Source organism: Apteryx mantelli, chromosome 22 (assembly GCF_036417845.1).
Source record: "Apteryx mantelli isolate bAptMan1 chromosome 22, bAptMan1.hap1, whole genome shotgun sequence".
In the NCBI taxonomy this organism is placed as follows: Eukaryota; Metazoa; Chordata; class Aves; order Apterygiformes; family Apterygidae; genus Apteryx; species Apteryx mantelli.
The window spans coordinates 13948381-13961784 of record NC_089999.1 but is presented as its reverse complement, the minus strand read 5'-3'; the positions used below and the strand labels follow the sequence as shown (position 1 = coordinate 13961784).

The 13404-nt window shown below is 38.4% G+C and overlaps 1 protein-coding gene and 1 long non-coding RNA gene across 5 annotated transcripts in view; one reads left to right on the top strand and one right to left on the bottom strand.

The window, feature by feature from the left end:
- LOC136993908 (uncharacterized) overlaps positions 1-13404 on the top strand; it is a 67661-nt gene that overhangs the window by 39425 nt on the left and 14832 nt on the right. The gene's annotated exons all lie outside the window — the stretch shown is intronic.
- On the bottom strand, positions 3625-13375 carry WSB1 (WD repeat and SOCS box containing 1). The gene is made up of 9 exons (XM_067309442.1): positions 13207-13375; positions 11875-12043; positions 10597-10865; positions 9577-9708; positions 9075-9175; positions 6724-6896; positions 6226-6339; positions 5316-5423; positions 3625-4788 (listed from the first exon to the last, which is right to left on the bottom strand). The coding sequence occupies exons 1-9, from the start codon at positions 13244-13246 to the stop codon at positions 4629-4631; spliced, it is 1266 nt and encodes a 421-aa protein (XP_067165543.1). The 5' UTR covers positions 13247-13375; the 3' UTR covers positions 3625-4628.

The following is a 13404-nucleotide window of genomic DNA, read 5'->3' as shown; positions in this document are numbered from 1 at the left end:
CAAGTCTCTTAAAATGCTAATAGCATGCCTGAGAATCAAAGAATTAATTTCATTTTATTTATTTTATATAGTAGCTAAGCTGATGGGAGCCAAGAAGGCATCTACCATCATCCACACAAAAGGAAAAGGATGCATTGTTTAATCAAATGGGGTTGGAGGGATCCTCCCTTCTATTTTTGACAGATTAGCAGGAGTTGCATATTCTCCTTCCCTAAGTTCAGGCTCTGATTCTTCCATATGGGGAAGCTCGTGCAAATACAAAGGAAGTGAGTTACCAAAGGTTGCAAAGCCAAATCTCATGATTGCTAGACAATTTCAACTGTGCTGGATATTGATTGGGCTGTGATGATTCAGCATCTGGCCTTGTCCAGAGAAACCTTGTCCTCTTGTCCAAACAAGCAGCACAATAGAGAAAAAAACCAAACAAGCACATTTACTTTAACAAGTTTGTGCAAACAGACTGTCATCGGAAGGATGTCTTCTCTGCATAGCATCCTTGCCAACTTCTGTTTGATGGAATGACTTGAGCCTGATGGCTCTGGAGAGCTTTTTGCCACCAACCCATAGGCAGTAAATTCATGAAAAACAATTCTCATTACTCTGTTTTCCAGTCTTGCCACTGCTCCCCTGTATTCTCCATGACCCTGTTGTAGGACCAGTCCCAGAGCTGCTGTGGGGATTCACTCTTCCTAGGCCAGGCGCTACAGGGATGGGAAGAGCATGGAAGCTGTTCTGCTGTTTGCTGCAGTGAGTGAAGGGAGAACAGTGTTTCCACCCAGGTGCAGGGCTTCTTCTTGCTCTGGCCTTTACAAAAGTAAAAGGCTGCATCGTGAGGGTGAAATCAGCCCCCTAGGAAGGAAGAACAGTTTTGGCTGCTTCCCCAGGGCTTGGCACCCAGTTAGAGAGCAGTTACTGCCCATCTCTAAGCAAAATCTTGGGAGATCTGAGAGGATCTGCTGCCTTCATCTGAAGACTGGCTGCAGCTTTTCTCGTATCTGTCACCCACGGAGAAATTGGGGTGCTCAGCAATTCCGTGAAGTGGTTAATTTATAAAAGGCCAGTGGCCATATGAGGAAGAGAATTTGGGTCTCCTGCTTTCAAGCAGCAAAATCCCTACCTGCTACATCATGTGCCTTATGTAATATTTGGTGTGACAAAGAGTGGGTTTACCAAAACAGTACTTTGAAAGAGTGAGGGAGTAAAGAGCAAGGTTCTATTTATATGTGATGCAGGGCATTTTGATCGATGGCAGCCACAGTCTGTGGCAACAATAAACATTTTGCAGTCAGAACTCTTATTTTCTGCATTCTTTACCGTGCAGGGAGCAGGAGAACCTGAGCACCACCATGTGCTTTTGATCTTTGTAAATATTAAAGGTTTGAAGATCTCAGTGCAGTTCCCTACAGTAAGTTTCACCAAACATTTCCTGGAATCTTGGTATCTCCAGCCTCTGAAGAGGCTCTTTTACTTAAAAGGATTTATCTGGCTGCTCTGGAGCAAGGAGCTCCATGTTCCCCAAAGAGCAGAACATTTTTTTTTTTTTTTTTCCCCTCCTTCTCAAAAGGGAAGAGATTTTATGAAACTCTTCTCATTCAGAAAGGGCTAGGTACATAAATGCCTAGGTAAACAGGAGCTATAGAAGTGAAGCAGGGCAAAAGTCCAGGAATATCTTTGCAAGTTCTGTCGCTTGCCTCTTTAAGACACAAGTTTAACCTGTGTGCCGGTGCCTGTGTGTGTGCGCCTGTGTGTGTGTGTGTATATATATAAAAAACCAAACTAAAAATGCTTTCAAACAGTGTGGCCTCTTGTGCCCTTTCTGCATTGTGACCACTGAAAACTGGCTTAAACAGCTTCTCACTTGCATGGCACCACTTCAACGGAATGCTGATTTACAGGAGGTAGACAGCCAGATGATGCATTTTAGGAGTTTTTAAGCACTGGATCAGACTACAGATGCTCAAGGCTGTTTACTTCACAAGACTACATTTCTAGGGCCCACTTCTGATTTCACTGAAAAGGTGTAAATTTGAACTGGATCCCTTGGACTGCAATTCTGGCACAACGATCAGGCCACTAGTATTTTTTCATTTAGGGTTTATGAATGTAATCATTCGTATCTGGCGTGAAAATGTCAAGATTTTAGAACAATTCTTGAAATATTGTGCCTGTGCTTGTTTGTCTCCAGTCCTGCAGTTAGCTCACCACAGACATCTGTCTGCTCAATAGTCATGTTCAGTAGTCATAAATCGTAAGGGTGTCTTATGAGAGAACGTTGTCCCAAGCCTTGCATGGTGGTTTTGTCAATGCCAAGAGTTAATATTCTGATCTGATACTACTTTGTACCAGTATAAACAATAAGTTTCACAGCTATTGTCAACAAATAGCATTTTTTTTTAATATAGAGCCTGCATTCTAGCTGAATTATCCCTCCTGTCCTGTATCCTTCAAATCTTCAGGTTCTGAGTAATATTAAAGAGAACAAGTTTTGAAATAGAGAGATGTCTAGTAGTCACTGTTTAGAATGACAGCAGCTTTCAATGACTGATTAACAAGCAGCAATAACATTTAGGAGTAAATATTTCTTGTTTATCTTGTTAGATCTATAGATAACCCGGCGGGGGGGGGGTAGTGACAGTCAGATGCTTTGAAAGTGTCACATTATCCAATTTTTTTCTTCTATATTTGAATCATTTCCTACTAACTGCCATCTCCACACATCTATGCAAACTCTTAGGTTACAGACACAAGAGCTAGAATACACTTTATATTTACTTTGTCTGTAAGCCAAGTCTTTTCTTTTAACCTTTACCTCTGAAATAAACTGCCCAGCAAAACACACTTGAGTTGCCCTATACTGTTCAAGTAAAGATGTTTTACTCCTAAAATGTATGGAAATGTATATAGCAGTAACTTACAACTTCCCTAATTTACTTCTCTAGATTTCCACCCCCATTACCCTCAACTTCTCTCTTTGCTGTTTTACTTCTGTTTTCCCCATTCAACTGTCATCTACTCTTCTTCTAATAGCATGTGAAGTTATTACCATCTAGGGAATAGCCTTCACAGTGGATTAAACTCTGAGCAACTATTTCAATACACACAGACTAACAGCAACTAAAACTTCTTATACTGTAACTTGCTCTTTAAACAGCATGTATATGTCCACACAGTGTTATTTCATAACAATGAAGAGGGGGGAAAAAATAGCATTTAGTGTCAGATAGGGTTAATGTTGTATGTTAATAAAAGAAGCTCTTCCGTGGTATTCATGATCTCCAAACAAAACATTCCTAAATGTTGATAGGGTGAAACAATACTTTTTTCCACCTGTTTGTTTAAAATTATTCCTAAGTGCTGATCTGCTAGCATCAGCAGGGACTGAGCAGGGATTACGTTGCTCATCTCCACTCACATCAGCATGCTGAAGTCTAGCATCAGAGTATTTTATGAATTCTGAGATACTTGTATAGTTCAGGATCTTGCAGTACACTCCTAATTACCTGTAATATACTGTGGTCCTGAAATGGAAAACTATACAGAGCCCTGTCATAGATTCCCATTAGAATTGTTACTTGCATGCACATAGGTGCTGATAAATCAGTCACCACATATGATATCAGAAAAGACTTTTATACAAGTTTTTAATAAAAAAAATTCAACAAAAATATATATAATCAGGCATTTTATGCAATGCATACATTCTTTGTATCTGCAGGTACAGATAAATAACAGAAGGCAAAAACAAGTATTTTGCTTATCTTTGGCCAATAATCAATAATCACCCCCAAAGAGATTATAGGGTCAAAGAATAATAAACCAAGTCTGTAAACTTGTCTCTCTTTACAGACACAGTATCAGGCAACAATACAGTAGTTAGATTTTAGAAATGTAAGCAAATATTTCTTTAACACTGCCCAATACTGAAATTTAACCTTTTTGTTGATACAAAACTTAAGGCCCTTTTTTAGCTGACACACAGGCAACATTCTTGGATTTACATTAGATATAATCCATCCCTTACCTCAGCCTACTTCCCTTCACCATACATTGCTCTAAAAAGCTAAGCTGTACCTTTTCATGAAATAAACTAACATGAATTCGCATCTGTGTATCAGTTTCCTGAATCCCAACCAATGTACATACATACAGAGCAGTTAAGCTTCCTTAAGTCAATATTTTTTCTAACTCAGTGTCCCAGAATAATAGCTATCCTTCCACTTTACAGCACAGATGCATCTGATGGCTCTACAAAAGCAATATATACATGATACACATTAAAAATCATAAAAGCAATTTTTAAAGGTACATTGATAACACATAGCAGCTTATGTCTATGTATGTACATGTTTTCACAGTTATATCTTAGAAAATTGAGAACATCAGGAATACTTCTACTGTGTTTTCTATAAATATTAAAAACTTGTCAGGCATTCTGACAAAATAATATTTAGGTTATCCATTTAAATAGCTCTTGAAAACCTGTAGAGTTTTAAGCTTAAAGGCTGTAAAGGTTGAGGATTCTTTAAAGTATTTAGCCAGTTTCAGCAGCTGGGCCACCTGCCAGTTTTGGGTGTTGTTGTGGGTTTTTTTGTTTGTTTGTTTGTTTTCTTCTCTCTCCTCCCTTGCATTTAAATCTGGTAACAAAGGAACTCCACCACTTTTGATGGGATAGGTAAGTTCTTGACTAGGCTGGTGGGCATCACTCTTCGAATTGCCATACGACACAGGTGTTGGAGACTGGAAACTTGTTTCGGAGTTGCCCAGAAATACACACTTCCATCCTGTGTCCTGCCCAAACAGAACAAAAAAACCACAGTTATTCCACCTGAGTGATCTCAATTTACTATAAATTCTCTCATACATTTGCTAGTTAGGGGGAATATGCTCTGAACTGCCTGTTGCTTAATTCTAGCTTATCCCAGACTAATTTACACTAGAAGCCAGTTCTTCTTTTAAGCTACAAGCAGCACAATAATAGCAACTTGTCAGAATCATTATGGTACCGATCATCTATGCAACAGCGATTTGGTGTACCACCTAAAGCAGAATAACTTCCTTTGATTATCTAATGGGTTCTTCCAATTCGTATGTTTGTGGGTCTGTATACTTATTTATTCTCAAAGATAAGGAGTTTATCACCTTCTAGATTTTACTGCTATTCCAAGAATGTTTAAACAAATAGTACCAGAGGTAAAACAAATTCAGAAGTATCAAGTTGCAAGTCACAATTAAGATTTTTACAACTTTTAGCCAACTTTTTCAAGGTTTGTATTGTAAATAAACATTTTAGGAAAAAAGTTTAAATGTATACTTGCCCTGCAGCTAGAACACTGCCATCAGTAGAAAAGGTACAGCAGAGCCCATTGTTCAAAGGTGCAACTTGTACAGGGTGATCTTCATCAATTCTCCAGAACCTCACCATTCTGAGAAGGGAAGAACTAAGTGGTAAGTTTTCAGAGTAGCCATTTAATTTTGCAAGTTATTGTACAGCATTAGAGGAAGAAGTGGTCTGAAGCAGAATTCAGGGAATTTAATAAACGCTTTAATATGCATACATGGCATTTCAAATTTGGCCTGAAATGCTGTAACTTCATTCTTAATATATACCTTGACCTGCACATCTTCAACAATTCTAATTCTGCCAATTAAAGTAAAAGTTTGCCTTCAACAGCAGGAAGCAATAATCTGAATTATAGATTTAGATAGCTGATCTTTTAGTAAGTGACACATAATAAGCAATCCTAGTAATGCTTGTTTTAATTAAAATAAATAAGTAAACCCTAAAACCTCCTTTAGATAGTTTAATACCCACATTGTCATCTTGAGAAATCATTCTTCACCTTCTACAATATGGTTCTTCAAAATAGGATTTGCAACATTAGCAGAAGTTAAATACCAGATCAGAGTAATTTTCCTTTTACTTTGGAATCTAAAGCTATATAAAGGACTTAACTGCATCATTAGCTCCATTTACATTTTTCACTGTTTACAAGCCCTATTTTTCTGTTTTCAGTTATTTGCTACACACAAGTTATTCAGATCAGCTACCCTGTACACAACTCTTTGCCTGTTCAGAATGAACATTAGCACATACCGGATAACTCATCTACTTTTACCAAGCCCATCAGAAGTGATTTCTTGGGTGGGGGGATGGACTTAGTATTTAAAAGTTGATGTCATAGGGGAAGAATTAAAGTAGTCTAACAAATCTTTCCTCATACTTACTTATCATCAGCAAGACTTGCAATATGTAGTCCATCGTGACTAAAAGATACAGATCTGACCCATCGGTCATTTGCTCCTCCAGCAAATATTGGAGTAGGAGGGGGAAACAGATGCCTGGAGACAGACAGACACATAACAGTATAATGTTTAAGAACTGTGGAAGAGTTTCCTTTAGCCATGACCAGCAAAGGTGAGGAAGAAAAAATGGATTTACCGTTTAACTGTGTAATCAGAAGTGGAGGCTGAACTACAATATCTTTTGTAGTACTAAACACTTGAGCTTTATTGCAGATGCTTAAATTAGTACACTTGAAAATACTAGTGCTTTAAACTATTTGTCAGATAGAAGAAAAACTTCCACTGCTCTGCCACTTTGGTATTTCCATCAGCCACTACTGAAATTTTCCCCAAATCTAGTTATCGGTTAATTACATAAACACATTAATTAAGTAGTTATCCTCATTCCAGGAGAAAGAGTTTCCAGATTTGACTGCTTACCCAAATTCCATAAGAATAACTCCAATATGTGGATCCCAGACATAAACTCGAGTATCATAAGATGCAGTAGCCAGTAAAGCTCCATCAGGAGAAAACTCACAGGCTACGACATCATTGTGATGTCCTTCTAGTTTCCGTATCATGGAGTATTTATCCATATCCCAGAGAAAAACCTGCAATTAAAAAAGCTAATGTTATAGCTCTGCTCAGAGATACAATGACACATTTACATTTTTTTTTTAAAGTATAGCTGCTAGTCTTATTTAAGATAATATTAAAATCAGGCATTATGAATTACTACAATTAAGAAATATGCTCAGTGTCATACTCAGATTAAAATCAAGTTTTTAAAAAATAATTAAAGCAGACATGCAAGTTCTAACTCAAGTTTGTTAAATGTTATTAACAAAATAAGCCAAAATGTAAGATAAAGGCAACACAATTTAAGCATGTAGCTTACTGAAATTGGTGTATTACAAAACTATTTTATTAAAATATGCAGAAATAAATAGGGTTAAACGCTACAGTCCCCTCTTTTCAGTAACTACCAAAATTTTAAGAAATATACAGACAGAAAATGTAATGTTAACATATTGTTACTCCAGTGGCATCCCCTTTAAGATCACTTGTTTACAATTGGCTTGGATCACCAACGTCAGCCTAGGAAGAGAAACAGATACTGCAAGCAAAGAGAATTTTCACAGCCAAAAGTTATGTCTTTGGCAAAACAACAGGGAAGTATAACCACATTATTAGAAAGTATTTATGCATTTTAAATCAAGTCAACAATAAAAAAATCCATTAATATTAAAATTTACCCAGCTTATTGCATATTATAGAAATTGATAAAAGATAATAGTATTTTGGAATTTTACATGCAGTTGTACATTTTATGTAATGAAAATGAAGACTGCAGAATAATGTAATAGGAAAGAGCTATGTACTGCAGCATGATTTTACAGAAAATGCAAGTTTTCGGCATAAAATACTATGTCCCTAAAAGAGCTCATTAGGGTCCCTGATTTATCACCAACTCAGTTTTACTGCACAGATTAAATACTGACATCTTGGGTAAATATATATGTTTGACCAAAGCAAACAGAGCCTTAGTGCCTCTCATACTTCCTAGAACTGAACTATTTTATAATCAGTTATAAATATGTTGATCAACTTCACCAGGAAGACCCCAACATTCCATAAAACTGTAACTAAGTTTTAGGAGTCAGTGTGTTTCACTGCTGTGAAAATTAAAAAATAATAATAATAAAAGAAAGAAAGAAAGCAGAAAGTGGACATCAACCAGCACCTGCGTACGTACAGTACACCTTGCAGTCGAATGCAAGGTTACTTCATCCTATGGTAAAGTTCGCCCCCAGCCTGGTAGCCAGAGATGCCACTCTTTCTGCCCAGCTAACACCATTGTGCTCCTGTGTGAGTGGTGCCAGCTTAACCTCAATCACACCAATATTGCTGCCACCACCTGTGACAGGGAAAGCAAGAAGCTTATGGAAAACACAAAGCCTACAGATATCAATGTATACATCCACATCTGCTCTATTTAAAGAAAAAACAAAACCCAGACCTCAACTATTCTCTATCAAGTCTGCACTGATAACTTACTCTAATGTATAAAATGCATTTGAACAGTCATCCTTACAAAGTAGTATTCAATGTTCACATTGTGTTTTTACTCAGCACCACTAGACTTTGTTAAACTACAAAAAAAAAAAAAACAAAAAAAACCCTGTAACTAGACTGAATTTCCTATTCTACTATATACTGACTCTTCAGTGCCCAGAAAAGCAGCTTATTGTATATTTGCTTTACCTGCACTGCTTTCAGTTCTCTAGCAGGACATTAGAATACAGATGAAAACAAAACCAGTGTGCTGTTCTTCACTCTAGATCTTTAGACACAAGAGTGCCTTTTGTATTGGAGAACATGTAGAAACATTTTTTTCAGCAGGACATATCATGACTGGCTCAGACTTTGAAAAGTCCTTTTCAATGAGCAGGAAATAGAAAGGATAAAATCAATAGCAAAATAGTTTCATACATTAATCTAAGTATCTTTTAACACTGGAAGCTTTAGTCATCTTTGTTTTTATACTATATACATGTGCAGAACTACTTCTCAAGGAATGCTTAAAGTTTCTTCAACTAAAAGCAGTGCAAGTTCAATTCATAAATCAGTGTCTCTGCACCATGTGCTAGTTTTATTTCATGCACTTGTACATCATCATAAAACATTAGAAGTTCATGACACCGAGCACAAGCTTAATGTTACTTAGATTTAAAATGATTATGCACACAATTCAGTAGATTTAATGAACAAGAAACTCTGACACATACTGCTTTACTAGCTCCAACAGAACAGAGAATGGAAGAGTCTGGAGAGAATGCACAACCATATACCCAGTTCTGGTGTCCTCTTAATACTTTCATCATATTTCCTAAAAAGAAAGACATTTCCATAAGAATTGGTTAAAGATTCCTAATCCAGTACGAACATCTTTTCCAGTTAGTTTTTCCCTTATGAAATTGCATACTCTTTTCCAAATGACATCTTGCAGTGTTATTCTACACAAAAAAAAAGTTATCTGTCATGCAGCCTCCAAATCCTATGTCCCTATTCATAAAGGTCAGTTCATACACTCTTAACCCACTGCCAACCTGTACTTTTAGGGCACATATAGAGAAAGTATTTCAAGGGAACATATGGAGCAAGTGACTAATAAAAGGAAGTTAGTTTTGAAAGAAATGTAGAGCCAACTGAGTTTACAACAATTACTAGAGGAGTGTATGTTCATATTTCTCCTAGGTATTACAACAGATTAACTTCTTAAATGCATACCATCATCTTTCAGGTCCCACACTCTCAGTGTTTTGTCTCTTGATGCAGACACTAAAATCAGGCTGCCATCTGGAGCAAAGGTTAAATCTCTAACAACTTCTGTATGGTCCATCAGGTTAAGGAGGAGTTTTCCTGTTACGTGAAAAAAATCACAGTTTAAAATAACGGCTTATAGAGGAGCCTTTTATTCCAATTAAATTCCTTACGGAAAAACTAAAGTCAAAAAGAAATCACAAGAAATTTTGAGCACAGGCAGAAGAATACAGAACTACAGCAAATATTCTTTGTAGAAATCCTTCACACAGTAAAATGCATGTGTATCTTTTTAGACTCTTCTGCGCTGAAGAGCAATTTCCTTTAAAGCTAGGAACTTTTTACACGAATTATATACTAGGATCAGATGCCTGACAAATGAGGCAAGACTTGTCTTTTGATACACATCTGCATGCTGAGCTTAATTTTTAAGATATAACAACAGATTACTCAGTAGTCATTTGTTTCACTTTTAAAAGCTGAAAAGTTTTCTCCCAAATGTGTTACTAGGTAACTTACAGGATTCCCTGGTTTCAGATTTGGTCCCTTATCACTTGAACAATATTTACCTTTAAAAAAATAAAAGGTCCTCATCAACATAAATTCTTCCTCATACTTAAGAACTGAAAGCAACTTCCCAGATGAAGTTTCCTTTATTTGAAAGTATCCTAAAACTACTATCCAGCAGAACATTTTGGAGTAAGCAACTGGTGTACCAGAAGTCAATCACATACTTAACCATTTTGCAGCAATAAGGCTTTATTATCCATCAATTTTAATCTCAAAAGTATGATCTGAGCTTGTTGCTTCCTCAAAGAGTATTTGAACACTTCTAGTTGCAGGAGTTTATGCTATTTTTAGATTACTTAACTTGCATTCAAGTTCAATTCCCAATTAAAATTCTGTAAGCAATTTATTCTGTGCGTTAATGATGTTACTACTGCATAAAGTGACACTGAAATGCAAACTTCCCCTTGCACACTCTACCTGTATATACATCCCATATCTTGATGCGCCCATTGTTCAAGCCTGTTGCAAGGAGAAGCTGGTCTTGCCCAAATTTGAAACGATGCCATTCTATATTCACACAGCGGCTCTGCTTTTCAGGCACTGAAGACCCAAAAGCAAGACTCCAGACTATATCACCACAGTCTATTATATGTTCACAAGGCTTATTTTTTTGACCGTTATCACTGTTCTGTCTCGAAAGTCTTGTACTGATTGAATTTGCCACATTCTTTGTGCCATGCAACAAGCTGTAAAACAAACAAAAAATAGCATAAAGAATATTTTTAATATAAAAATAAGTAGTGGTATATCATGTAACATTCAGAATACAATAGAACAAAAAGGTCTTTCTTAAGATGTAAAGAAATCGATGGGTTGGCATGAGATACATTTTGGAGGCCCTTAATGAAGCATTTTTACATTCAAATTATAAAAGCAGTTTTCTCACAACTGTCAGAAGAATTATTAACACCGGAACCTTTCTATATAATACAATGTTAAGCTTCTTTTATGTTTTTGCCTTTGTAGGGAGCACTAACTTAACCTACTTTGAAAAACAACATTTTGGAAGCATTTATAGAGAAAATGAATTACAAAAAATTCTAAGACTTTCCTCTAAATGAGCAAGAGATTCCCTGAAATTCACCTACATGCATTAAAAACTGGGAAGATATACTGAAGCCAGCACAGGAAAACCAACTAAGCTACCACCACAAAGAAAGTAGATTTGCTGTAAGGGTCAATGTAACTGTCTAGCTATAAAGATGCAACTGCAGGTTACTAGCCTCATTAAAATGTAATCTGCTAGTAAAAATAAGGTGTGCCTTTTGGAATTTAGCTGGTATTCTAAAAAGAATAGTAAGGAAACAGCTTTCCCTTTAAATAAATTCCTAGAAGTTAACACCAAATCGTTCTTTCTGATAAGAAACTATAAAGTCCCAATCTGCTTTAGTCTTTAAGTTTCCTTTTCATTCTAACTTCCTCTTATTTTAGAGCGCCTGAATTAATTAATGAATCACTCCTCCATAGCATTTGTGAGGTTACAATCCAGTTGTTTCCCTTGATGGCCATAGAATCCTCCAAGACAAGAAGAGGAGACAATAGCTCATACTTTAGGTTAAGGAATTACATAATGCTAGTTTTTCCCCAAACAGATCAAAGCCAAAAAAGCCCAAACATGAATTTTAATCTACTATCTCCTATTTTGAAATTTTTAAGTTTTTCAGATTAATTAAAAGCTGTATGGTTTTATCTTACAAGTTATTAAGGCACTGAGACCAGGGAACCAGCTTCACTATGCGATGCCCTTGTGACCAAGCGAAGTATGAGCCATCAGGAGCAAATGCAACAGTCCAGTTTTCACGTCCACACTTCTTGTCAAAAGGAGAAGTTGGGGCTAAGAGTTCTCCTACAGTACGTGACCGAGCTAAAAAGAAAACAAAGAGGAAATTCCATTAAAAAAAAATAAACTTGGCGTATTTTAGAATCTTACAAAGAAACTAGGCAGTATGTTACTTAAATATTTTGCTTTTATTTCATGTTACATTTTCAGTAAGGGGGGGGGGAAGTGTTTTGTTGCCACTATATAACCAGTGAAAACAGCCTCAGCTGCAAAAGAGATTAAGTCACTAAAGAGAAACAGCATAGTGTTAAAATTTCCTTGCTGTCATGTAAGTAATATCACATCTTGATGCCAGAAGCACAACTGAAATCAATTAAGAATTTACTGAGAACAGCTATTATTTAAATTATTCTAACTATAACTCTAGAGATAGCAGTGGAATTATGCTCCAGTTGCACCTCAAACTTCAGAGATCAGTGAATAAGCTGCCTAGCAGTGATTTTTTCCTTAACCTTGAAACACTTTAAGAAAAACGTGAATAGACTTACACGCTTTAGTATCCGGCCCCTCCCTCAGGAAAATAATTTAAGCAACAATCATAGGAAACAAGTTAGCCCTGCGTGAGCAGATTAGGCTGGTTTTCCCCCGCTTTATAACGCGGCTAGATAGGGAACGCTTCCCCTCCGCAGCCCGGGCTGGGGGGGGGGGCGGGTGTAAGGAGACCTCACCGGGGCTTTTCACCAAGCCCATCTTCAGGGCGCGGACAGAGGCCGCAGGACGGCGCCGTGTATAGTCACTCCGGCGTGAATTCAGGGTAAACGTCGACTTATTTAAAGCGAGCTCCGGGCTGGGCCCCGCCGCCATGGCAGCCTGCGGCGGCTGCTCGCCCCCGCCCCGCTCCTCTCCGCTCCCCTCGGCGTGTACTTTAGCCCCGCAGCACGTGCGCGGTTTTGGGTTTGGGCAAAGGGGGGGGGGGGGTCCCTGCCTGTGACAGGCGCAGCGTTACATAAACGCCGCTCAACGAGACTTTACCCCTCGGCGGAAGGGAGCAGCCTGTGCCAAAAGAGCTTGTCTGAACTCCCTCCTTCCCTCACCCGCCGCCCGCGCAGCGGGAACGCCGCCACCCGGCCTCCTTCCCCCCCCGATCGCGAGCAGCTTTAGTAATTAATTTCGCTCGGGGATTTAATGGTAATCGCCTCGGCGCCCGCCCCAGGCCCGAGCGCAGCCGCCCCGCGGCCGCCCCTCACCGATGAGCTTCTCGTTGACATCCAGGGGAAAGCTGGCCATCTACGGAGCCGCCCCTCGGACCAGACCGGCTCGGGCGCGGAGCGGAGCGAACGGGACCTGCGGCACGGCCGGGCGCAACGGAGCGAGAGCGACCGCCGCTCGCCGGAGACGCAGGGACTGGGACAAAATGGCCGCCGCGGCGCGGGGTGTAGCGCGGG

What these genes read in the sequence shown, in the direction of transcription:
- WSB1 (XM_067309442.1), bottom strand. Translation starts at nt 13,246, where the DNA reads ATGGCCAGCTTTCCCCTGGATGTCAACGAGAAGCTCATCG. An exon ending in CTGTTGGAGCTAGTAAAGCA is followed by an intron (nt 6,897 to 9,074) that starts GTATGTGTCAGA and finishes TTTTAATTGCAG; the next exon opens with GTTTTTCTCTGGGATATGGA. An exon ending in GTTATTCTTATGGAATTTGG is followed by an intron (nt 6,340 to 6,723) that starts GTAAGCAGTCAA and finishes GTCTGTCTCCAG; the next exon opens with GCATCTGTTTCCCCCTCCTA.